This window comes from Atractosteus spatula, chromosome 18 (assembly GCF_055471065.1).
Source record: "Atractosteus spatula isolate fAtrSpa1 chromosome 18, fAtrSpa1.hap1, whole genome shotgun sequence".
NCBI lineage: Eukaryota > Metazoa > Chordata > Actinopteri > Semionotiformes > Lepisosteidae > Atractosteus > Atractosteus spatula.
Genome location: NC_142723.1, coordinates 13,581,306 through 13,608,566, shown reverse-complemented (window position 1 = coordinate 13,608,566; position 27,261 = coordinate 13,581,306). Strand labels below are relative to the sequence as shown.

Here is a 27,261-nt window from a genome sequence, read left to right as displayed (position 1 = left end):
GGTTACCCTAGCAACCGGGAGATGCCTTCCCAGAAGAAGTGAAATCGAGAGGAGGTGCTCTCGGCGCAGACAAAGTTTTCCTCCCTTTTGCCTTTTCTCAAGCACCTTCCGGAGGGGAAGACGGCCTGACGCTGTCCTGGGGAGAGTGGAAATGGAGTTCGAGGGCCTGCAAGTAGCACTTTCAGCTGGTAAGTCCCTATGGCTCTTCTTAATGTCTGTTCAGTTTTATTGTCCGGTGGGGCATTGCCGTATTCAGACCTAACAGCCAAATGCCTCAGATCCCGAGACAGGAAAAGAAGGCCGCCTTGTGTCGTATGGAACACAGGGCTTTCTGCAACCTGTAAGGCAGAGCTGAGAGATTTTCAATCTTTGAAACGGATATTATTTTGCAAGAGGCAGGGCTTCACGATATTACTTGGTTAAAGCTCCAGACTTTCAGAGGCATGGTTTCTGTGTGTAGGTTTTGAAGCAAGGCCTGCACTTCTGCTACCAGTGCCCATTAGTTAACAGCGTTCATTTCCTGACCAAAAATATCAATAGTACAAAGAACTTTGCATATTCGCTCATTAGAATAAGAAATGCACGGGATTCCAGCATATCACATTGAGGCTGTTCAGCGTTACCACAGCCTACATGAAACTTTGCAACAGTTTTTAATCTGGATCTTTGAGCGCTCCATAAAAAAGGGAAATTGAAGGAAAGCAGCTGAGGACCTGCAGTGAGTCCCTGTTTTTGATACCAGGGGGGTAAATGGACTATTTCTCTACTGGGAGGAATTTACTTGCTGTACTTTTGTATCTGTGTTGCAGTGGTGAATGAGGACTGCCTGTTCAGCTAGTGCTCCCAGCATGTGCTTCACTGTCCGCCCCCGAAGGTAAGAGCTCACATACTGTAGGTCTGGGATGGTGTATTGGGGGGGTGGAGCTCATGTGACTGTCTTGATCAAGCTAATAAACTAGACATATGACACAGGATCATCAGTCTCAGAGTTGAAAATTGCCCTTTAAATCTGTTTTTAGAAGGCTAACCTTTCCTGCTGACTGTGCTGTGATGTGGTTCAAACAATTAATTAATTCCACAGTTTCCACACACTAATAATAATGATGATGGCAATGACGGCAATAATAATAATAGTAATAATAATAATAGTACTAATACTTATATGGCACTTTTCTGGACTCTCCACTCAAAGCTCTTACAGATAATGGGGAATCCCACTACCACCACCAGTGTGCAGCCCCACCTGGATGACGCGACGGCAGCCATAGTGTGCCAGTACACTCCCCACACACCAGCTATCAGTGGGGAGGAGAACAGAGTTTTGAAGCCAATTAATTTTGGGAGGCCCTGATTTGTAAAGGCCAGGGGGAAATGTGGCCTGGCCTGTTCTTTTCTAGAAATACAATAGGGACCGGAACCTGCAGCCTTCAAATCAACAGACATCTTTTATTCCATAAATGTTCAGATATCACACAAAGAAAGTATAAACAGACACAGACAATTTCCAAAGCATTAGATTCTGTTTTTTAAAAATTTGGACTCCAGATAAATTCCAACTAATATTCCATAACTACTGTCTGAATAAATAAAAAAAAACAGTTTTCCTTTCATGGTTCCCCATCTGCTTTGTCTCTTACCAGCTTGGCGCCTTTTAAACTTTTGCAGTTGTGGTACTTTATCAAAACATCTTGGAAATTACCCTGTAGGCATGTGATTAGCTTAGAATCAAAACAATAACATGAAGATCTTTAATTCCAATTGTAAGCAAAGTATGAGGCAATCATAGTTCTGTAGTTCTGAAGTACCCTTGTGTCTGTTAGTTTGTAATCCAATCACCAATGCTAATTGCTGTTATTAATTGATGTTCATGCTTTTGAATTTTTTTTTCCACTCAGTATTTCTCGGTGTCAGAAATGCTCCAGTACAGTGGTTTCTCGATGCAGATCCTGGGTTACTTCTGTCTCTTCTGAAATTTGCTTTAGCTGTTCTTAATCACAGATGAATTTGTTGCACTACACAATCGAAGCATTAAAAAAAAATCAGTTAAAGCTGATAGCAGATAATATTTGTAAAACATGATTTGTAATTGGTATGAGCCCTGTTCTCATGAGTGAATTGCATGACAGTCCTTGTTCTGGAACAGCGCCCCCCGCCATAGGTACTGGGATGAAGTCAATTATTTTTTCTGTACACTCAGGCAATTTGGATTTGAGATAAAAAGATGAAGGCAAAGTACAGAATGTTAAATCTTCTTTCTGTGCAGTTCTGTGCTTATCTGGTGTACTGTTTTAGAATAATACCACTTTTTATTGTTCCATTCCTCCATTCCAGGGGAGCAGAAATATTAGGACTAATGAACTTCAATGAACCTAAAGGGAATGAAAGCAGTTCCAATCTGGTTGCAAATCCTTTGCACGCAACATGTGCATCACATCTATGACCCACTCACATCACCAAAGGCTCAGTTTGTTCTTTTGTCAAGCCAGCGCTCCTAAAACTTATGAAGGGCACTGTATTTGAGCTGAAATATCATCGATTGAGAACTTTAGCAGAGGGGAAAAGACTCACCATGGGAGTGTGTGATACAGTGACCTTCCCACAAGTGCCTGTTCATCATCAGTGGATCACCTGCAGCTTCTAAATTAGAAATAAGGGAACAAATTCTTATTTAGAAAGTCGAGGAGTGACTTCATACAAGTTGCAAGTGCTGAAGGTGTTGGAAATAATGTACAAACTAGTATATTTTTGGATGCACGGTCACGGTGCAGAAAAAGTCTGAACCAGCATGCTCATCAATTCCCAGTTACAGGCACCAATGAGCACTGGTGATCAAAGGTCCAGTTGGAACATAAACTTGCAGACACAGACATAGTCCAGGACCGCTATTGAGAACCACTTCCATAAAGCATTATTGCAGCAAATAATGTATGGAATGCAGTTTGCCTGATTATATAGTGAACAGATACACAGCACAGATGAACATCAGCAGATTGCCCTGATCTTCCATGATCTGCCATCTTTCTGGAAGATAGTGAAATGATGCAGAACCCTGATTATATACGGTCTCTTCTAATGCTTTAAAAGCCGAGTAGGGCTTTGGAGAACAAAATCTTAAATATTTTACTTTCTGTATGGTGCTCCTCTATTATAACAACGCCCATATGAAAGGTTTCAAAATGGCAAACCAGCACAGCATTTCCCTGATCGGAGACTTCAGGGTTATAGGAATAAGCTTGAGGCTGAATATCTTTTTGCTTTTTGCTTTATTACACTCACACGTTTTTCACAAATGAGCTGGTTATGAGCTTATTCCAACAAATCAGAAACCATGCTACAATCTGTCTGAAGACAATCGTTTCTATCTTTAATAACATAATATGAAGTTATAGTTTTACTTCTGTGTGTGATTAGGCTAATGCTATTATGAGTTGTGTCAATTAGCAAGGACTGGGGACATGGGCACTTCGTTTGGACTGGCACAGCTTAGCTCCTACTGGAGCTACAGTGCCCAGCCTGAAGAATGGCTATTGTATGAAACTCAGACCTAATTTGATTAGACAAGAAAAGCAAAAGAAAACGACCACCAATTCAGACAGACAAGTGATGCCTCTTTTCGACCTTACAGTAGATACTCAGAATTGTTTTTCTCAGTTTTTCTCAATGAATGCGACTAAGAGATAAATTGTGACATGGGATAATGACAAGAAGGTTTCAGGGTTTTATCTCTGCAGGGTGTGGCTGAAAAGAGCACAACCCCACTCCACCCACTACATGCTGGTGTGAAATTGTACATTGGGAAATTCTACAATTGTACGGCGCAATAGCGCATTTTGCCTCATACAGTGTTTCCCGGCGTAGAGGATGGATTTGAATCCAATTTTCATGCATGTTAGAACATTTTAATGCATTCGCATGGCTTGTTAAAGACCCACATGTCCTGTGTGTAAAATGTGCTTCTGCAATGCAAAGTGGCGCGCATCTGAAAGTACTGGATTGCAGGACTCACTGTGGCACGGCTGCTGACTGAGTCTCCTCTGGCTGCTGTTCTCCTGTGCCACCTCTAGGGGGTGTCTGGTGCTGTGCCTGGGCCTGTCCTTGCTCACCCTGCTCCTGCAGAGTCTCTGGATGCCTGAGAGTTCTAGAGAGACACCTCCAGGAAAGTCCCCAGCTGTGGAAGGTGAGCAGTGATTTGAAGATACAGTTCTCCCTGACCCATTGAAGAAAGGCTGGACATGGAAATATTAAAATGAAAAAAAAAAAGGGGGAGTATTTCTTCATCGGGTCTTCAAAACAGAACAATGTCATAAGTTGTAACATTAAACTTTTTACACCTAAGTACAGAGAAGCATCCTAAAGCCTGATGGCAGACATAGGAAACTACATGCACAGTAAAACGATGAGGAAATATTTTGTTATCAATATATTATCCATTCATCCATTTTCTAACAGCACCATCCAATTCAGGGTCACGGGCTGCCTATCTTGGCAAGAAACGGGCACAAGGCAGGGTACATCCCTGAGGGGAAGCCAGTCAACTGTGGGGCACAGACAGACACACACACACCAGGTTTACTAGAAGCCATCTAACCTACCAGTATGTCTTTGGATATCAGATCAGATCAACACTTGGCTGCCATTTTATGACGTGTGGAACTGGGATAAAATTCAATATGTGCTTCCATTTGAAAAGGTGAAGGTTGGTGTTCGGAGGTCAGGGGTCAGATGAAAAGGGGCAGTGTGTGCGCGGGGAGGGGGGGCGGGGTTGTGGCAGGGGGGCAGGTCTGGCACACAGCCTCCGCCACCTGTACCAGGGGGTGAGTCACCGAGCTGCCCAGACTGACACGCAGCCCCCAGAACCAGCTCCTGGTGAAATAACAGCGGAAACAAAATTCCCCTTCATTTCCTTATTGTTCCCTGGCTTAACATAAACCTGTTTTAATACTCCTTTTTTTAAAAAAAAAATGCTATTTGCTTGTTGGCACAATCCCTTGGCTGAGAAAATCAAACCTGCTGCTCCAGCTGGATAAACATGACCGGATGGGATGAGGTAATTAGATGGCTGCTGTGTTAACGAGGGCAAAGGGAAAAGGGCTGGACAGTGGTCAGGCTGGGGTCTGCGAGACTTCGTGCTGAGTGAGAAGAGGCATGAGGGAGCAGGGAGGGACAGATCACGAAGGAAACAATAAGTTATTGCAGGCTGAATATTTGACAGCTCTGGATAGGACGCTGGCTGTCAGTTCTCAAGATTCACGCTCACAAACGCTCGTGGAGGCAGAGCAGCTTGAGCTGCAGTCTGAGCAGCTGTAGAGCACCATATCAAGATGTGATGATGCTCCACATCAGGCGTATAACGTCCAGCAGGCGGATCTCGAGAGGCAGAGCAGTCTGTGCTGGAATCAGTAGGATTGTTTTTCTGGCTTCTGTTGACTTAGGCTATAAAATCCTTCTCGTAGTCAGGTTGAGATCAAGCTGGGAGTGATCACAAAGTAGCAGTTGTGAGCAAAGTTAAGGTCTACAACCCCCGGTACTGGAGAGTCCCAATCCGCTATGTTTTCTGTCACTAGTTTGAAAAGATTGGCAATACCTGCCTGCTTTTGATCACTGAAGCACTAAGAGGTCTTTTAGGGCCGAAGATTTTCATTCCAAATGATCAGGAAATTACTTAATAAACCACCTGCCACCGATTCCCAGTACATTTTTTTTTTCCATGAATTTAGCAATTTTACAGTGTCCTATAAAATCCGCTTGACTGGGGGCTCTCCAGGAGCTGGGCCGGAGATGCCAACGAGACCAGATGAAATGGGCAAACCCGTCGCCAGGAGCGCCAAATGTTCCCAGCACACAGGGAGATCAGTGCCAGTCTGTCCTATCCTCAGCACAGGGGATCACAAGCAACGGCAGGGGTTCTTTCCAATATCTGCCACGAGCTCGGGGAAAGGGGGGGTGACATCACCACGCTGAGTTTGGGCATGCAAAGAGATCACGTTGTGCTTGTGTGCTTGTGTGCCGGTGGCTCTGGCACTTGGCCTCACCGCAAACACAATGCCTTCCCAAGTGCTGGGTTCCCAGTCTCCGCCCTGATCGCCGCCGACTTACAGCTCTCGAATCAGGATCGCCTTTCAGTTACACCTCGCTCCTGCTGGCGCGTGCCAGCCCCCAGTGGCTTATTTTGGCTCTTCCTTGCCAATTAATTTCTTGTGATTTTCGGGATTGTGAAATACGAGCCGGCACGTCCCCGTTTCGCCACGAGACAACCTCAGTCACGCCCTCATTGTGCGAAAGGCGGCTAACTGCTGCCATTCTGTAAACGTGTCCCGTTTCCACTGGTCCTGAAAATCTCTATTTATTGGCACCCCTAGGTGTTTTTAGAAGCAGTTAAGATTAGAAGCTAAAAAATCATTTCCATTTGCCTGTTTTTTTTTTAGGTTTAGCTTGCCCATCCAGGAAAAATTTCATAGAAGAGCGACTTGAAAAGTATGTGGTTTCAGAGCAATCCCACATGCAAGCATGTTGAAGGAACACATACATTTGATTGTGAATATAACCAAATGTGTATGTATCTACATTCCCTTAATATTTCATTACATTATGAAATATTCTTTCATGTATATCATGCGCTGTTTCGAAAAATTGTGCAACTTTTCAGGTTTGAAATTCCCCATAAACATTTCTGGAGGAAAGGAAAGTTTCTTAAATGGCTCCCTTATGCTGGCAGGGAAGACCATCAATTTGCATTGCCATCTGATCTGAAGCCCATCATTGTGGGCGTCAGCAGGTGGACCTCAAACACACTTTCTCCCATCATTTCCTGCCAGTCAGCTTTGAGGGGTCTATCTGACCCTGTCTTTGGCTCAGGCAGTGTGGGGAAAAAATGTCAATTCAAGCTGAAACAACAGAGAATCCCATAGACAGCATATTACAGTAGTTTAATGCACTGTGAAATGAAATTGTTGTGGGAAATTCTTCAGCAGAAGAGCAGGAGACACTCTTGTGCAGAACCAGCCTTTGGGTCAATCCTGCAGAACAGACAAGCTGCCAACGTTTTCTAGCCCTTCTTGTACAGTATAGTCTCATGTAGCAGTTTTAGGTTGTTTCATGCTCAGGTGGTTCATCTCCTGTTCCTTGAAGGCGGTCACTTTTTGACTTGACAAAAAAGCTCCTTGTTAGGAGCTGAACAACTCCTTTGGTTCTCACAAAGTTAGTTCTTATTGTACTTTAACAGGCCTTGAGGCAGAGCCACTGAGCTATATTAACATATTCCAGTAATTATTCCGAAAATATTCAGTGCTAACACTACTCTGTAACCCTGGAAATATGTGCCGATATATGAGTCCCACTTCAAAATAAAATAGCACACCATAAAATACACAAATGCCTCCTCTAAGTGGTTCTGGTCTGAGAAATCATATTAGTTGGTGCCTGGATTCTTTTACCTGAATTGAATGAATTGCTTACAACAGCACGGTTTCTATCAGATCATATTAATGGGTCTTACTATTGACCAGTGGGCTTTTTAAGACAAGTTGTTTTGTAAATCAATCTGACTGCCTACGTCCCACTTTCAACCTTACCCACAAGCCTTTGGGATTGCAGACAGCTCTCGTCACGGCGTGCGGAGGCTGGCCCTGCGCCTGGACGCCCTCAGCTCGCGGATCCAGCGCCTGACGAGGGACGGCGATCCTCCGGGGCTGCACGACCTGCCCCGGGTCCTCCAGCGGTAAGATCCGGCCCCGTCTCCCCCTCCTCTTCACACCGCACGGCTGAAGATCTCGGCTGCTGTATCGGAAGAAACGATCCATTTCTGCGAGGGTGGTGAGTGCCCGAGGCCTCACAACCCCCGGGTTCGATTTGAGATGAGGGTGAATTCTGCGGGGAGATTGTCAGATCTCCCGGGATTTGTGTGGGCTCTCTTAAGGCATTCCAGTTCACTCCCTGGCTAATTAGTGTATTGCATTGGACTGGCATATCATCCAGGGTATAGTCCTACCTCATGAATTGTGTCTGCACAAGGTTAGGCTCACTGTGACCCTTTCAGATACGGCCGTTATTGTTGTAATAATTCCTTACGCTTATATAGCGCTTTTCTGGACACTCCACTCAAAGCTCTTTACAGGTAATGGGGATCCCCTCCACCACCACCAGTGTGCAGCCCCACCTGGATGATGCGACGGCAGTCATAGTCCACCAGTACGCTCACCACACACCAGCTCTCAGTGGGGAGGAAAACAGAGTGATGAAGCCAGTTCGTAGATGGGATTATTAGGAGGCCATGATTGGTAATGGCCAGGGGGGAATTTGGCCAGGACACCGGGGTAACACCCATACTCTTTTTCAGGAACGCCCTGAGATCTTTAATGATCATGGAGAGTCAGGACCTTGATATTATCTCTCATCCAAAGGACAGCTTTTTCTTTACAGTATAGTGTCAAGTGTCATTTTAATGGATAAATAGTGTTATGAACTCAGCCATCACACACAAATCATAGCATTTTATACAGACACATTGGTATTACAATTACAGCGTTGTGGCATATTCTAATGGTATTCCAACTCCCCTACCCTTGTGCCTTCTCTAGATGTTGTAAGTGTGTGTGATGTGCAGCTGGATACTCTATCATTGGAGGCACTATCTCATTCCATCCTAGAGCATTGTTTTGGAAATAGGTTGAAAAGAAGGATAATAAGTCAGGCTCTCCTTTTTTAATAGTGATAATTGCTAGCAGGTAGTGGACTGTGATAAACAAATGTCAGCACTTTTACTACTGCGCTGGTCAATTGAATTTAATTAGAACCATTACTGTGATGTTTCAATAGTAACTGCAGATCTAAAACAACCAAAATTAGATTAGTTACCTCATTGATTCTGCTCTAGGTATTCAATGAATTGCTCAAAACAGTAATCTTATACTAAGGGTAATCTTAGATTGCCTAGACAGAGTCATAGTCGCAGTAACACTGAATTTTAAAATGACAAATTGTGTTTGATTGTAGAAGTGCAACAGTTCAAAAACTGGTAGTTGTTGTCATGAATATTCATTACATTTATGATAGAATTGTTCCAAATTCCTCCTCCCTGCCTCCCAACCAGTTCTGTGGAATGTAAACTATTTTTCGTGTGCTGTAAGCATGGGCAGACAAGCAATGTCAATGTCTCAGCTGCTGTAGCATAAAACTCACACTGAATTTATTTTAGCTTTAAACGGGACCATGAATACCTGGTTCACACAATGGAGAGAGAGCTGGTCAGGGTGTCCCAGAAGCTGGACCAACTTCTGCAGAGAAACCCAGCCTCTGTCACGAAGAGCAGGACTGCTCTGGAAGGTAAAACTCCAAAGGACAACGCTGTACTCACGGCTCTAATCACTCGGCTTTAAAGTTTTCGGGGTCTTTCCTTGACCAAAATGACGACCAGCTCTGTCAAATGAACATAAGAAAGTTTATAAATGAGAGGAAGCCATTTGGTCCATCTAACTCTTGGTAATTAGTAGTTCAATGATCCCGGTTGACGGCTTCACCTTCATGGCCAGGTACCTTGCTCCAGATTCCCAGAAGCCATGGGGGGGGGGGGGGACTCCCTCCTGTACGCAATTTCAAATTCTCTTCCACTTGTGTTCAGCGCTGAGAAAACCTTCTGGGTCGATTTTGTCAAGGCCTTTTTTAAGGATTTTAAATACTTGTCTACTGTCCTTGCTTCAGTAATGCTTTCAACGCCAGACAGGTGTATTTCTAATGACAGTTTTCCGGATGCAATTCTAGGGCTGGGATACAGGGCAGTGCAGATTTGCCCCCCCATTGTTTGTGGTGAAAAACAGAACACTTCAAACTGCCAATGTTTATATCAAAAATTTACTCTGACTTTGGCAACATGCTTATTTTTAACCTAAAAAGAAAGACTTTGCCGTTGGTTTATATACATATTGAAGTACAGGCAGGTCCTGGACAAGCTGTGGAGGAGACATTTTTAGATTTTTGGAGACTGAATTGTAGGGATGCAGAGGTTTGGTGGCGAAAGACCAGTTCTCTTAAATGCCAATTTTCAGTAATTAAGGGGGGAAATACAGAATATAAGTGACAGAACCAGGAGACCCGTTCTTCAGCACCAGGAACATGGCAACGCATGTGGAATACAGTTACAGGGTGAGCTGCGGGAGGAGAGACGTTCATTTAATGAGGAGACCGAAAGTGTAACGGCAGCTACGGATCTGTTTATAAGCAGGGCTACCGCCTTCATTTACCATACCCCGTGGAGAAGGTCAAGAGAGGTGAGGGCTGCCAATTTAGGGTCCCCAAGGGAGAGCGCAGTGAATATACACCTTAGAATAATGTGATTCATACTAGCCAGGCGGCCCACTCTCTCCCTCATGGGCAGTATGACCTCAGCTCTATAAAACAGTATCGGGTTGCCGTGGAAGCCCTTGGCTCCGGCCTTGCGGGCTGTTTTTCTAATATCGGCGAACGGCGCAGCTTGTTTTATTGGCTTTATGTCACCCTTTCGGATTTTGTTGCTTCGCAGCTTTTCTTTTTAGTGTGTTTGCTTCCTTTCCTTTATTGCCGACGCGGTGGGCACGTTGTCAGCAGAACGCGCCTTTTTAACAAGCGGGCGCGCTCTTTTTTTTTTCTACAGCGTGATCGTACGCGCGGGATTTCTGTTTGGGTTGGCAGCCCCCCGGCCTGGGGGGTGGGGGGGGAGACAGGGAACAAGGAGCATGTGTATAAGCCCGCCGGGGCAGCAGAGAGGGTTATTCCAGGTGATTCCTGCCCCACGATGTGGTTAGAGAAGGGGGTATTTGGGGGTGTTGGGAAGCAGCACCTTGGGCAGTTGAGTCATTAACTTTCCTCACATAAAGCCTTCCAGAGTCGATGCCCTAATAGACACCTTTGGCGCACGGCAGTCTGCGTACCCTACGAATGCCCTGTCCGGTGTTTCAAGTGGGAGGCAGGCAAAGGGCAAACTACAGTTCTTAAAAACGATGGATTGTAACAACGTTTCACCCAGCCAAAGCTGCCAGGGGCTGAAGAGAGATGCTGGGGTTGAGCCAGCTAAGTGAGTATGAACACATGCAAGGCAGCATTAGGGCAGAAATAAATATTTAGTCTCAGCAGGCAGGTGCTTATACATCCACCAGAAGGTACCCCTCTCTTCACCTTTTGATACCAACTCGCCCTGGAAGGTGTACTAACAAAACCTCCATGCAGGCTTATTGCTAGAGTAGGAATCATTTAGGTGGTTTTGTACACCTCTGTTCATGTGTGCTGTTTCTGTATTTCCTCTTAAATTCATGCACAGCCCTTAATTTGCCTCTGACAAATTAACCATTGACACCACCAATTTAATCACCATATTTTGTTTAGCAGATGTCAGCAAAGAATCGCGAGAAAATAATGGGTTGTCTGAGGCACAAAACTGCCTGGCAGATATTTGAAGTGGCAGCCATCAGAGTTGCAGGGGGAAATGGATTTAGGAAACGACGTTCTTCCAATATACTCTAAATTCAGCAGGAAATAAATAGGGAGTCGTTTCTTTCTTGGTCATCAAATATGGCGATGAAAAAAAAGACACTGCATCCTCAGATAGTTGGACTCAATGGGATGACATGAGTGTTCTTGTATTTTTGAAGGTCAGCCTCAAGTCTGTGAAGTGCCCAATGATCCCAAGTTTCCCCTGTGTGCAGGAAAAGTACAGGTAAAACCAAGTTACTGTTTTTCCACAAACTGGAGAAAAAGTGTGGGCACTCCCAGTGCACAACCGTGCAGATCCGCGTGGTGAAAAATATTACCCAAGGTGAAAGCCAAGGCGCTCTTTAGGTTTTGTTGTATCGGTGATGGAACTACGATGCTGTTTTGGTTTAACGTGAACAGGAATGACAGTTGCCCGATACAAATGATCTCCCTCTGAGCAAAACAATCAACTGCAGGGAAATGCCATGTGATTGAATGGCAAAAATCAGAAAATGCCGGGTTTCTAGATGGATGGAGCAAACAATCTGGTGCTACAATGTTCTGATGATGTTAAAGGCAAGACTGAATAAAGAACAATGCACAGTGCCTTGAAAACAGATCGCACTTCTGCACTGTGCTGGGGGTGTCATGGCTGCAGTCCAGCGGTTTTTACGGGTCTCTTTATTTCAGCAGCTCCTTCACTGCTAGGAAAAGCTGTTAAAGATCTCCAATTGAGGCAGTAATTATTTAAAGTTGGAATGAAACCATGCAGATACAGTGGGCTCAAATGCAATGAGGTTTCATTCAACATTAGAGAGACTCCACTTCCAAAGGTGGAACGAAATCCTTATAAAAAGCAATGAAATGGGAATTAATATTGCCAGTTTGCAGCTGACAATACGTGTGTCACAAAGGTATTTTGGTACTACAAGCCGAAAATCTTAAACAAGGTAGTATCTGAATACTAAACAGGCACAGCATTTAAATTAAGGCAGAAGATGTGTGTCAGAATCTAAAAAGTAAGTCTGATACAGAAAGCAGAGGCTTTTTGACTGTAAGTATTCAAAGGTTAATTCTGCTGTATACAGAAATCAGACATTCTGAGGCTAAAAGCCATTCTTTAATGTCTTTAATGTCTCTGCGACATTCTTCACGGAACATTTGAAGAACTGGGCATTCAGTGTTCAAGTATTTTTAAACACTTAACAGAGACGCAGTAAGAACTACACCAGCCACCAAACACACAATCACATCTGTTACCTCGGCCTTGTGCCCTAGGTCTAAGTATACACAGTCATGAAGAAGGTTAATGCCTGTAATACGGGCTAAGAAAATGATGTGGAAATACAGAATGTTTCCTCTATTCTCAGTGGGTGTCCATTTTTCATACAGAAAGGGTATACATAGATACTGACATTAGTAAGAGTTAATAGTGTTGTGTGAGAGAGAAACGTGTCTTGTGTGTTGTAATACAGTGCTCCCTCTCTTTCCTATGAGCAGTTCCTGCAAGCCGGTTGGCACTCTGACCCCTGCTATGCCTTCTATGGCGTCGATGGCACTGACTGCTCTATCCTGGCATACCTGAGCGAGCGAGAGGACTTCTGCCCCACTCTGCCCAGCAGAAGCCTAGCCATCATTCCAGACTGGCTCCAGGAATCCACGAGGGAAAAACGAGAGGTGACACACTGAAAACCAGCACTCAGGATAATAGGCTGCACCTTGCATGCGATCAGTCAGAAGGTTAATTTCAGTGGAATATTGAGTAAAGAGCAAGGATGTGAAGACCTATTCTTTTTAAATAGCCTTTTGTCTTGGTACACATCATATAATGTTTAACATATTTTGATCACTCCTGGACAACAATTACAGTAATTAATAAAAGGCTTATAATAAACTGACTTTTAATATTCCTGAGCTCCCTCTGGTGGACATCTGTGGTTGATGCTAGCTCTTAAACACCTGAGACAGACACTTAGACTACATCTTTGTTAATCCTAGGTGCTTCATTTATGGTGTATCTTACACAGCAATGTCTACAAGTGATCTGTGAGTGGTTCTTACACCCGTCTGAACAAACATTCACACTGCATTAACACGAAATAGTATCCAACATCCAAGCACCTCCATCAAGAAACAAAACCTTCCCTCAACCGATGCTAATGAATCGTTCTCTGCTTTAATCGTAAATATCTCAAGATCTGGTTTTGAATCAAACTGTTGAAAAGAGATGCAAGTTACAGGATACACATGGAAAATGTAAAAAACCAAATAACATGGCAGTATCCAGATCTTAGAATTATCATCTGAACGATGTAACACATTGCTGGCTTGAATAGAAGTGTAAGGAGTTTATCACACCCCAAATGCTTTAAGACACTAGGACAGCTCCTGGGTATTTCTGCAGTATAAAAATATAAAGTAAATAAACGGTTTGATCTATACAATTAGGCGATCCAGTTTTTAAGCTAGTTATGAGTAGGCGTGTGTTTGTAAAACAGTTACAGTCACTGCACATTTTTTTCAGGCATGAAGATGCTACTGACTTAAAAGACGATAACTCCACCTGTAGGGATTAACTTTCTTAATGATTTACAAAGGAACGGTCCTGTTTTTTTTCCCCCGTGGGGACAGAAAGCAGGCGTACATCGAAGAAGCAGTATATGTGCTGTGACCGAGCCAATGAATTTCACTGCAGCAGTGACCTGAGCAGGGGAAGCTGAACCGCGTGCACGCTCTCCAGCAGGACAGTCAGATAGCCCCACTGTCCCTGCCTTTCCATGTGAAAAATCCTGCTTCTCCTTCAAGACAAAAAGATGCACTCTGACCTTGCACCAGCAGGGGGCAATAGCACATTAAGCCTAATGCAGTATCCATCTCGGCCCCTGTGGTAGGTTGGCACACGCTAGGACAACCAAGCATTCCTAATTGCGTTTTTAAAAGCTCTCCAGCTCTATTGTAAACAAATTATTCTCACATTACACTTTATCCCCAATGCAGGTTCCCTTTGCTAGCGGATGGCTGTGGCTGCCAGCGCTGTAGTCATTCCGCTGTGCTTGTGACTGGCTCATGGCTGTGCTGGTGCAGGGTGGAGTCTTTCACAGTACACTAGCTCAGGGCGTAGACGACTGCAGCACTTCAGCATCATGAATCTGAGCAGGGTAGTGCTTAGGAAAGGTGGTTTCAGGTGGCGGTAGCTCTGACTAAGTCCTGTGGAGCAACAATATACACCATGATGTTTTTTGGAGTGGGAGACACAAATACAGTCCATTGTCAATCCACTGAAGCAAGCTAAGCAATTGTTTTTAAAGCCAGGAGGCCAAATATTTTCTAAATAGGTGTGGTGCTATGCCCCTACCCAGGAATCATGTAGGAAAGCAAGAGAAAACTTTTAAATGAAATATTATGGAACATTTTAGAGTATGGAGACACCAGTAAGGCATGCATTAGTGATGAACGAATCAACCACTTTAAACTGGGACAACCCTTGTTTTAAGACACTTCTTCCATTTCAAAGATATTAAAAAGCTATCATTCATGTAGTATTAATAAGGCTATTTACTAGCATTTAGCAATGTGTGTTTCAGTAATAAAGCAGTAGTGCATGTCCTAGAGGTGTTCCCAATTCTAAACATTTTCAAGTTTATCCAATTTAGACTTTTAGAATTCTGAACTGAATTCTGAATTCACACCTCAAACAACTGGTTTCTAACATCAGGCACGTTTTCTGACTTCACACTTTCTCCCAAGACATGGACAGCTGAAACCCTGCTTGTTTTAAGTCGGACAGCTAAAGAGAATTCTAAAGTACCTGATATGATATAAATTCTTTAAGTAAGTTTGTGTTTTTTATACAGGCACTCATACGGACAGACCTGACGCCTCTGTTTGAGGTTATTGGAAGTAGCAGGGGTCCTGCGGTGAGATTTATGCTCTCAAGAATTAAGAGGCTGTCCAGGAGGTGGGCAAAGGCTGGTGAGAAAATTCGGCAGAAAATTGGTCACAGGCCACAGCAGCAGTTAAGGGTAGGTATGACCCCTTTGTTCTGTTGACCTCTGAATATTTAGGCTGTTTTGCATCGAGAGTTGGTTGAGTTTTGCTGTGAAACAGTGCTATCGATTATGCTGGAAGGTACCGGAAATAAGGCATAAGAACATAAGAAAGGTCACAAAGAGGACAAGGCCATTCACCCCATCAAGCTTGTTTAGTAGTGAGTAGTTATTTGATCAAGGGATCTCATCCAGCCATATCTTGAAATAAACCATGGTTTCATTTTCAACATGGCCGAGCAGTTTGTTCCAGACTAGGGGTTTGCGACAATGTGGCATCTCACAGTACTTTCACAAAGTGCACGATTTTGTGCTTAATTTGAAATGTGTAAATTTTTTCTATATAGTCAAATAATCTATTTTGTTACCGATATGTAGAAACAAGTCTGAGAAATTGGGACTGCAGTTCCCCTTTAACATCTGTGACAAGGGCTTTGTGAGTTGGAATGACATATGGCAGGTTGGGCTCAGAGACCAGTGAACAGGCATATGCTTGTCTAGGTCCTACAGGAGGAATGGGACAGAAACCGATAAGGCAGCATCTATAACCATGTGTCGCAGATGTAGAGAGTGTGTTTCTTCCAGCGGTGGCCACACAAGCTACTAGCCTGTGACATGCAGGCCCTCCTGATCAGCTCTGTTGATGTTAATGAGCATAATTAATGTACCTGTCTCTTCTAGTGCCCCTGGTATAAAAAATATTTAGTAACTTTCCCTATTATAACTTTGTAACTAGTTGCAGGGACAACTGATAAATTTCTCTTGATGTTCTCTGAATAATAGTCCCTACATAGTATGAAAAAAACAATGTTAACAAGGCGAACCCTTATCTGACATCAGCCCCGTCTGTGTGCTGTGCAGAGAGTTCTGTTGAGTGCAGAGATCCTCATGCAGTTAAAGCTTGTGTTCCAGCTCTGCCACATTCCTGCCCCAAGCCTAATGAGGAAAAACCAGGACTGACGAAACATCAAGGATATTGAAAAAGGAATCGAGTCGAATACTGACTTTGCTCTTCTCCGGCTCCATGGAATGCAGGTGCTGCTCTACCCAGGGGTGCTGGCAGGAGGGGCTGGCCAGCGCTTTGGGGAGATGGTGGAGAAAGGGGGTCCACTTGGGGAACTGGTCCAGTGGGCTGATGTGAGCACCGCCCTGTATGTCCTGGGGCACCACCTGATCTTCGCCAGCTCCCAGCCACTCTTACGCAGGTAAAGCCTTCAGACAGTACTGGATTTCCCATTAGGCACTGCAGGCACAGCGCCTAGGGCCTACGAAGGAGGGAAACACTAGTGACTGACGAAAAACCAGCTGAAACAACAAGCTTGCGATCGACTCTAGATGCTCCAAATCAATAATCATGCACTATCTAGTGGCTGTTCTAGAAACTAGAAGTATCGAAGTGATGGTCGCTCGACTCGCTCCATCAATCATGTGGTTTAGCATGAGAATAGTTTAAAGTGCGTCATGTCAATCAACGTCATTCAACTGGCGTTTACCCCTCTTTTTGCACATTTTGGAGTGAAAGTGCCTAGGCCCTACGAACGCCAAAATCTGTTCCGCGGATCAGTCCTGCATTCAGAGCAGCCCTGATGGCAGCAGGCTGCTTTTTAAAATGGCCATGTCCCTGTGCACCACACCAGCCAACTACACAGATATAGCGGGGAAAAATATTACAGATTTTTTCAACCTCATTGGAGTTTACGTCTGAGAACTCCCTTGGGCCGTGGAGACCTGTAATATAATTGCTTGAAATGGCTTCCCACTGATCTCAGCAATGGTCTCCCTAAACCTAACATTCTCTGCCTATACATGTACAGTAGACATATCCATCAGAATCTGGATCAGAAGGCAAATGGTTCTGTAGTCCTTCCCTTAGATGTGGACTTTACTGTTATTAGATCAACCAATATTAGGTGTTAGAAGAAAAATTTATTACATCTACCAATGTAAATTGCATGTTATTAATGATCTCTAAAGTCTGATAGAAATGTATCTATAAGAGCTTCAATATATCCTCTTTGCTTATATTTGAGCTCTTTTCTCTAGGCACAGCAGTGGCAGAAAAGGCTGCCGTGCTCTGTCAGCGACTGATTATGCCTGTTCTCCTGATGACAGACAAGACTGAATTCTTATTCTCAAAGACGTTTCAAACAGCAAGCTCAGAGACATAGCTGCCTCCCCCTCGTCTCTTTAAGCTGTTCTGGATAAAAGTGTCTGCTAAGTGACTCATTGTTCTTTAATTATTATTTCGGTAATCAATTACTGCCAACCACACATCCTCCACCACCGATACATGGCATCCCAGAAGTCTGTGTTGTCTAGTCTCATAGGGGCTGCGCCAGGAAAAGGAAGCTGTCCCATTCAAAGCCCTCTGCCCTTTGACCTGCTCTACACGGATTACCATGGGCTGGCCCAGCTCCAGGCGGCCATGGGGCTCTCGTTTCATCACTACCAGTAAGAATAACACCCTGCCGCTCTGTCTGCCTGTGAAGGCTACCACCTGGTGTTATCTTGCACAGCTTTGTCACAGTTGGGGATCACAGAGGACCCCTTCACCAAGTAAATCCACCAAGACTGTTTCTACATAGCTTCTGAGATCTGATAATGTCAGTCTTATAAGATCTAACAAGTATTCCAATGTTTGTCTATTGTCTTTGTAACTGGTCCTCTCTAGAAAACTCTCTTGGCTGATTTTCTTGAAGAGGGATCAAAATCAAACAGTGGCCATTTTAGAGATAACTATGCACTTTTTCAAATCCAGGCCCTCTCTGGCTCTGCTCCTAGGTGCCGGTACCGAGTTCTGGACTCCTTTGGCACAGAACCTGCCTTCAATCTGAGGGAATATGCTGATCGGCACAGTTACAGCACAGCCTGGGGGAGCTGGAACCTACAACCACTGCAGTACATGACCATGTTCCGTGAGTGTGTGTGTGTTTGTGCGCCGCCGTTCTGTCTGGGTTTCTACACAAGGCGAATGCAGGATCTCCTCCCAAAACTCCTAGCCTGTGACTCTTTTCTTACCTTTTCCTCTGGAACTTTTTGAGCATCACCAGCCCAAAACCGAAACATCTCCTAACAGTACACCTTTCTTTTGATGAAACGGACTGTTCCATTTCTTTCTCAGGTCTGTGTGGACCCCACTGTCTCAGCAAACAAAGTTCTTCCTAAGTGCAATGGCAGTCCTATTCAGTACTAACTGATTTGTTAATCACTAAAACTTACAATCTGGGATAATGCTTTTTTTTAGCTTTTGATTTACACATTCTTGGGATATGTACATGCTATTCTTCAAGCAGAATCTTTTTAATCTGTTGTTATCCATTCTCAACAAATTCCATGTCTGTCTTATCCCATTCTACTTCTCATACTCTTTGTCTCATTTCTTCGAAGTCTACTTTACTGAGATTGCAAACCTTTGATTTGGACCTGCGGCAAAGTACACCTAAGAGATCACCATATTTTAATCACAGCTCCTCATTGGTTCTTTCACTTCTGTTGGTTGAGTGAAAATATAAGATCATTTTCTCTTGTAGGTGTGAACAATTTGAGTAAGAAAGCAGTCATTAACCATATCTAACATGTCTGCTGCTGGCATAAGTTTTTTCTAGTCTGCAGTGGGAAAATTGATGTCTCCCATAAAAAAAACACTTTGCAAGTCATACGTTTCATTATATTGTGTGGACTTATAATATCTGTACATATTGATAACTTGACATAGTTTTATCTCTAAATATGAAAACATGTCTGTACTCTATAACAATGTACTATCCTGAAGTACAAGGTGTGCTGGAGTAGTCTGTATATGTGCTAGTTATACAGGTGCAAAACTGAGACTGAGTGGTCTGCTATTGCCAGGTGCAATTGGTGAGACACTGGGGAGTGTTACTGTGTTCAGTTCAGTACATTTGCTGCATGTGGAATCAATGAGGTTCAGAAAGCGTCTTTGACAAACATGCCAGCCACCACTGTGTATGTTGGGCGGGCAGTCAGTACAATCCTCTTCCTTGTGCCAAAGCGTGCTGCGCACTGACACAGGGCATTCCTCTTGCCCTCTAATTACCATGTGAGGGGCTGGGCATTGTGGTTGCAGTGCTTAATCCAATTTTACCTGTGATATGAATGAGTAAAATTCCTCTGTAGGGTGCCGAAATGTTGTATATATTTTCATTCTTCCCTTTTTTTTTTCAGTACGAATATAGCCCCTGATTGTTGCCAATGCGTGAAATAACAAAGGAGAGACAGAGCATCCTTCTGCTCAGAGGTCTGCTGTCACAGACCTCTGTGCTCTCCAGTCAGTGGTTGGTGGGATTCTAGTATGATTGTTAGCATTACTGCTCTCCAGAGGAAAGAAGGCCTTGAAATGAACTTTAACAGCTTTGGAAAAAAAAAAGTAATTATAGGTTAAGTAAATGTGAACCTTCCCAGTGTATTAAAGAATTGTGTACAAGTTGGAATGTCTCTCCGATCGGTCCACTGTGTTTATCCAATCTTTTTTATAATGGAAGATTGATACTGACAGGTGGGGCTGGCTGCTGAGAGTACAACAGGAAAGTGGATTAGAGTCAGGAACGTATATCTGAAGTGTCTGAGGGCTGAGGCCTGGTTATTTCTCAAAGCCACTGGTAGTCCACGTGGGACAGGTCTTCTAAAATGACTTCTTCGCTAGGAGACACAGCGAGGAGGAACGCAGCTTTGCTAACAAGACAAAAAAAAAAACACTATTTGGAAACGGCCTCCTACAAGCATGTCAAAAGAAGAAACCGAGACGAAAAAGTTATTTTTCTCTCCAGTCTTGGCAGTCCCCTTAATGCGCCAACTATTTCTCTCGCTAATTCTGTCTCTCTCACTCCCCACATTCCACTCATCCTGTGTCTTTCTTAAATAAATATCTATCTCTCACACCTCGCTGTCACCGCAGTGTTTAGAGTAATTTAACTGATGGGGAAGAGATGGGGGGGGGATTTAAGATTGAGCTTTAATCTAAACACAGTGGGAAAACTTGGAGACAACAGAGCTTTTATTAGTTTTATTAACCGTCAAATTCCAGCCCTTTCCTATCCCATTGAAATACTCTACGTTTTTAGGCAGTCTGCAGATTTTTTCCCCAATGTAGTCAGAAATGTGCTACACTAAATTCTTTCCTTTTCTAGTAATGAATCTTTCCTTCTTCAGTTAATAGACCTCCCCTCCCATGTACACCTATAAAACCATAAATAAATACTTGCATCGACTTTCTTTTAGCATACTTTTATTTAGTGCCCTTCATCACATCCCAGGATCATTAAAGCTCTTCTGAGTCAACAAGATGCAAAAGTGCTGTACTCTCTGCCAAATACGTACTGTAGAAACAGAGAGCAAAGTTCATATCATAACTGGACAATCACACCTCCTTTAATATACCTCTTTCTTTCCTCAAAAAGGAGTGGGGAACTCTCTTTATTTTTACAAGATGGATAGCTTTCAGTGGAATTCCATAATCACCAATAATTGTAATTATTAACAACAACAACAATACTGTAGCACCCCTGCACAGCTTATGTTAAATTAAATTAAGGGTCAACTTTAGGGAGATCACATTGTACAAACCCATAATGGAATGAAACTGAACACCCATACTCTTCCAAAAGTGTACTTGGGATTTTTAATAACCAAGTAGTCAGGACCTTAGTTTTCCATCTGAGAGCCTTCTACAGTGTCCCAGGGTCACTGGGAAAATGACACTGGGAAATTTGTATGGATATTCTGGTCTGATAATGGAAAGAAAGCTGACCATGGGCTGAAAGGCCAGTGGTCCACCAACTTCACATTTTGCACTATAGCACATTGTCAACAGACCCTAAACAAAGTAATGAGTGTAGAAATAAATGGACATGTCTGACACACAAAGGTGTCTCCCAGTTCCCTAAAATGGATCAATTTAACAGAAAATGCTAAAACATTTTTAACAGCTTGCCAACGCAATCACAGGTGCAAAAGCAAAAGAGCCGTCCAAGCATTATTCCTACAACTTTCCAAATGCCTGATGCGAAAATAGCTGTGTGCATTTTCCCCCAGTTAGTCAATGAAATCGCTAGTGGAGAAACAACATACTGTACCCATGTTTTTCACCCATAGTCTCTCAAGCTTGTATTTGCTAGAGATCTTGGAGCAAATGAAAAAAGATCACGTTTGTATAACCTACCATCGTTTTGTAACTGCTTCTGGGCCACCTGTTCACTGCCCCTGCTTTAAGGTTCCTGTAAGGAGAGAATTACAGTAGAACATCGGAACTTTCTAGAACAATTCACACATCTCTTGCAAGCTGAGCACAACCTTTCTGAGAGGCAGTTATGGCTAATCTACAATACAGCTGGTGTTTAAGCAATAGACCAACATCTTCTGGTTTACTTAATCAGCCTCTCAATTAGGTGATAAACAACCAAGATTCAGAGCATAAGTGTAGCAAAGGTCAGCCAATACAAAAGCTTAATGCTCTCACGGATGCCAAGCGTGATGTAAAAGACACTCATTCATTCCTGTACTACAAAGGAAGGCTCTTTCTAAGCTTATATTTCTAAACTTAACTACAAAGATCCAACAACCTCTTGGTTGGTCCCACCTCTTGGTCCCACAGCATATGTGGGATTTTGCCTTGATAAAGACATTTTCATTTCATATGCTGTTATGGTTATGGTTGCTAGGTACTGTTATTCCTAACAAAAATAATATTGTCTGTATGGTTCGCCTCACAGCGCACACACCTGACAACTCCTTCCTGGGGTTTGTGACCGAGGAGCTGGGAAGAGATTTGGAGGAACAGGAGCAGACAAGAAGGAAGGCCAACACAGCAGTCATCTATGGCAAACAGGACTACATGTGGCAAGTAATGAAGTCTTGTGGGCGAAGAGTTTTGCGAGACCAAATGAATACAACCTAGAACTAAACTGAGTTTTTTGTGTCTTGGCGCATGGGCAAAGACCATATTTAGAACTATTTCTGATAGAACTTACTTTAGATGTAACATTTCACAACAGCTGTCTGAAATTAACATGAAGGACTCCACACTTAGAATACAGTTGAGCCTTCTTTGATGACTTCAGATGGTGGATTGTAGATTGGTGTAATAATTGGTTAACGATATACATGGGAAATACAATGGATAGCACAGATACTGTGCAAGGAAACTTTACTTTATACAGCACAAATGCTTGTTCTAAACTAACTGAACACCAACTGCCACCATGAGATCCTATATACACCTAACTAGACTAATATACTGTGTGAAAATGTTGTTCTTAGCTCTTCACCAGTGAAGTAATTGATCCACTTTTGTGCCACATGTGAACCTATGTACAAACATTAGAAACCACAACGACCTCTAGTGTTAGGTCTGCTAAAACTACTGCCCCAGCCACAGCTACCTACAGCCACAGTATTACCCTTTCCAACTCTGAGGTTTTGGAAAAACAGGCTACTCCCTACCAGAAGTCTGTTTTTAGATTTTCTGGAACGAGGAAAACAAAGAGGAGGAAACAACAATTACATTCGCACTTATTGTCAAGTTCCATCAGAAACAGGGCTTTGAAGGGTCAGATCTGTACTGTATAATGCAATTGTGCAGCGTTCCTCCAACTGTTTCTGTCTGGTTTTAATCTTACCTGAGCTCCTTATGATAATATAAATGCAGGAACCTGCTGGAGAGTTGAGGGAAACTGTGGTGTGATCGAAGCTGATGGACCCAGACTCTGTGGTTTAGACCTACCTCATTCTCAGGTGCTGTTCTCCCCTGTTTCTCTCGGCAGGGGAAGGAGAGCTACCTGGATGTCCTCAGCCAGGAGCTGGAGGTCCATGGGACTGTGTACCAGGAGCCTGGGAGCTCTCTTCATCTCCCCAGCTACACCATAAACCACGGCCTGCTGCCACAGGACCAGCTGCTCAGCCTGCTGAGGAGAGCCAAGGTAGGCCATCAGCTGAGGCTTTTCAGTTTGCATGACCTTGAACACTGAACAGAAACTGAAGTAGCGTACATGACAACATGCTACTTTGTCAAACACATGAGAGGTGCTCCTCGAGACCCGTGCCAGCCACAGCTACTGATATAACTTTGAGATGTGGTTGCTAACAGCGTCTACATGGAAACTCAGAACATTAAAAATGAAATCTGCTTATTTTATTTGCTTCATAGCATGTCCACATCATACTGCCTAAATGTACATACTGTATTACATATTTGTGTGTATATGAGTAGCTGCCATTGTTTGACTGGAAGAAATTGTGTATCAGTGGAGACACAGGCCATGTACTTTTGTGCAGAGAGGCTGATGAAGCCCTCTTTCCCTACCCCCCCCCAAAGGAAAATGGCAACTGCTTTGAGTTCCTACTTGTCTTTTGTGGTGCTCCACTGGAGTGACCAGCAGTTTAGTAGAGGACAGGGCTGTGTGTTACTCCACTCCGTTTCCCAGCTGTTTGTAGGGCTGGGGTTCCCGTACGAGGGCCCTGCGCCCCTGGAGGCCATCGCTTCAGGCTGCGTGTTCCTGCAGCCCCGGTTCCAGCCCCCGCGCTCCCCCCAGAACAGCGACTTCTACCGAGGGAAGCCCACCACCCGACAGGTAGGGCCCTGTGTCCGAGCCTGGTAAAAGAAAAACATTAACCAAACTGAAGTTACTAGAAAATAAAACGTGTCTGCCAAACTGAAGGCTTTTCAGTGATTTCACTGCCCCTAATTCCCTAATTCAACCTTGTTGATGTTCATTTAGGGAAAGCAAATTTCGTACTGCTGCTAATCCGGGTCTGGAAAAATGTCTCCTAATGTAGAAGAGAGTTTAGGCTTTTGAAAACCCTGCCTTCAGTCCTGCCAGCTCTGTACTGTGTGTTTTAAAGGTACCCTCCCAGCACCCCTATGCTGAAAATTTCATCGGCAAGCCCTACGTGTGGACTGTGGACATGAGCAACTCCACCGAGGTGCGGCTGGCTGTGAGGAGCATACTGCACACACAGGTTGGGGATGGAATCTGCTTGGGGAGGGGTAGAAGATAAGATCAAATCACTTTATTGGCCATATACAATTTCTTACATTAGGAATTTGTCTTTTCGCATACCCCAGCTTGCTCTCTATGAGACACACTGACAGGGAGAGAAGCTTGGGATCAGAGCGCAGGGTCAGCCATTTATACGGCATCCCTGGAGCAGTTGGGGTTAAGGGCCTTGCTCAGGGGCCCAAGGGAGTAGGATTCCTCTGCCGGCCGCAGGATACGAACCGGCAACCTTCCAGCCACAGGCGCGGATCCTTAGCTACAGAGCCACGGCACCGCACAAGGGAGCATCCTGACATGTTCCCACTTCCCGAGAGATCCTGCTGCCATTGAACTAAAGCTTTTGGAAAAGAAATCAGTACCGCCCCCCAGGTTCCCAGTTCTCACAGTCACGCATCAGGGGAAACTGACCCTGGTCAAAGGGAAAGGTTTTCTTCTTTTTTTGGCAAAAACACAACTCAATTCACAATCTTCCACTGACCATGTTATTTTCACTCAAAGATAATCCTGATGATTTTGGTGGTACAAAAAGCTCCCTTTTATTGTTTAGAGGTACAAACAAGGTTACTGACAGAAAATACCTCACCAGAGTCCATTAGATCTGATGGGGAAATGTGATGCATTACTTGCTCCAGGATTTCATATTAGGTGCATTTCATATTAAGTACAATGTGATCAAGACTTTGAAGATTCTGATTAAGGTGAATATACGATACTAAATAACAAATTTGTTACAATAGTAGAAAATGCAAGTGGAGGTTTTGTGCAAGTTGGTGATATACATACTGTAGTGTGTATTATGTTTCTCCATATTGTGTCTAAGAGTTTTGTACGGCCGTGTATATAGATAAAATCTGCCATTGAAATATACAATATTTCATATTTATCCATTTCAGGTCTGACCTGGTGCTGTTATTATTTCTAAATGTCCCTCCCTTACAGGTGGAGCCCTTCGTCCCCTATGAATTCACCTGTGAAGGAATGCTGGAGAGGGTTTTTGCCTACATCTCCCACCAGGTAAAACCTGCATGTTTCATGCAGTAGTTGCCCTAGCCTTTGCTCTACGGGGGCTCTAGCTGCTTGAGGAAAATGTGTGTACTCCAGAAAGTATATTAACGGCGACACCTTCTCAGATCTCGTAAACTCACATGACACTGGGGTGTTCTTCACTGGGACAATACTGAAAGATGAGAGACATCACAAGACTACGTTTTGCTGGTAAATCAGAACTGTAGTATCAGAATGGCGACATTATGTATAAAGGGCAGTGACGCAGGTAAGATATTAAAACGAATTCCTGTTTATACCATGGTCATACAAGGTAGTTTCCTTGAGAGGAGGTTATGGCCAGAACCAAAGACAATTAATAATATCTGGTTGAACTGGCTACAACACCTTACTTAATTAGTATTAAAGCCTTTCCCCCACCTAATCATCTCTGCTCCAAGCTGTTTCTGTGGTTAGGTAGATAGTAGGTGTTTTTCTGGATTTCAGTTTGAGCTGGCTGGCTCAATTGGGGCTTTGGGGTGAAACTTGGACTTCGATATATTACTTCTAATTAATTTTGCTTTGCATTTGTGTAACACATCTCCTGCCTAAAGATCCTACAATGCTTTATATAAAGACGTCTATCTACAGACATCTTTATATTAGACATCTCCTGCCTCATTAGTGGACTTAGGCCTAGCCCAGGTTGGCATCTGAAATCTGAGATCTGTGCAGAGAGCCAAAAGATCTCTTTTGAATGACCTCTTAAATGATCATTTAAATGAGATCAGGCAACAGGATGGGAATGCTGCTGTCAACGTTCCTGCTATGACAAAAGACACCTTAGATAATTTATCTAATCCCTAAGTCATAGAGTACTGCAGTGACTCTCATTCATCTTCCTGGGAAACATCAAGGCCTTCAAGCTTTCACTCTGCCACAGTTTACAGTCATTGAAATTAATCTTTTTTTTTTTGCGCATTACTTGCTCCGATTCACCAGTTTCCAAACCTTCCAGGAAACAGGATTTTCAGGTGCTTGCAGCTCTCCAAGTCCTAGAATGTATCCATCACTGTTATCCAGGATCCTGATCTCTTTTTTCAGGATTTCTGTTCTGATTCTCACCCTTCCTGGCCGCCGGAGACAGCTCTACTACCTCGCCTGGGATCTGCTGGAAAATCCTGCACAGCCGTCTGCCATGATGCATCTCTGGTATGCGAGCCGGCCTTGTTTCACCTCCTGAACAACGCCACTGCCTTCAGCAGGTATGGAAAGAAACAGTAATATTTCATTCTCACTAGCGTGTGCCAGCGCACAGCCTTTAACAGATAACGTCACTGAATTCTTGGAGTTACTGTATATCCTATCACATACTTTGTGCACATTTGCTCAATACAAATCTTTTAGCTGAGTTTATGAGATAATCCGATTTCTGGTCAAGGATGTGAATGACCAGGTTTCACACTGATGGCATGATGTCATAACCTGTGATTTGATAAACGTAAGTTTAAAATGTAGCACCACAAGTACCAGAGCCGCCTCCATAAGCTGCTAATGAGCGCGGACCGTGTGTCTGTTGCAGAATGGGAGCGAACTGTTCCAGCACGTCGGCAGAGGTGAATCACCTTTTCCCAGCTTACAACCAGAGGAGGCGCCGCTGCTTCCTGCAGAGAGAGAAGCTCCTCTTCAGCTGCGCGGGGTCGGGGAGCTTGTATCGCAGACTGTGCCCCTGCCGAAACTACCAGCAGGGACAGGTGGCACTGTGCAAGGGCTGCCTGTAG

General features: G+C 43.8%; 1 protein-coding gene across 1 annotated transcript; it reads left to right on the top strand.

The window, feature by feature from the left end:
- The first annotated feature begins 815 nt into the window (after window positions 1–815).
- Window positions 816–27,261, top strand: LOC148818626 (alpha-1,6-mannosylglycoprotein 6-beta-N-acetylglucosaminyltransferase B-like). The gene is made up of 17 exons (XM_088936638.1): window positions 816–874; window positions 4,065–4,177; window positions 7,594–7,717; window positions 9,194–9,321; window positions 11,619–11,683; window positions 12,940–13,116; window positions 15,294–15,461; window positions 16,521–16,690; window positions 17,805–17,936; window positions 18,267–18,400; window positions 22,214–22,344; window positions 23,264–23,419; window positions 23,924–24,070; window positions 24,342–24,458; window positions 25,436–25,510; window positions 26,585–26,745; window positions 27,063–27,261. The coding sequence occupies exons 1-17, from the start codon at window positions 816–818 to the stop codon at window positions 27,259–27,261; spliced, it is 2,256 nt and encodes a 751-aa protein (XP_088792764.1).

Coding starts and splice junctions, on each gene's coding strand:
- LOC148818626 (XM_088936638.1), top strand. CDS start 816: ATGAGGACTGCCTGTTCAGCTAGTGCTCCCAGCATGTGCTTCACTGTC. Junction 25,511..26,584: donor TTGCCTACATCTCCCACCAG/GTAAAACCTGCA, acceptor CTCTTTTTTCAG/GATTTCTGTTCTGATTCTCA. Junction 26,746..27,062: donor AACGCCACTGCCTTCAGCAG/GTATGGAAAGAA, acceptor TGTCTGTTGCAG/AATGGGAGCGAACTGTTCCA.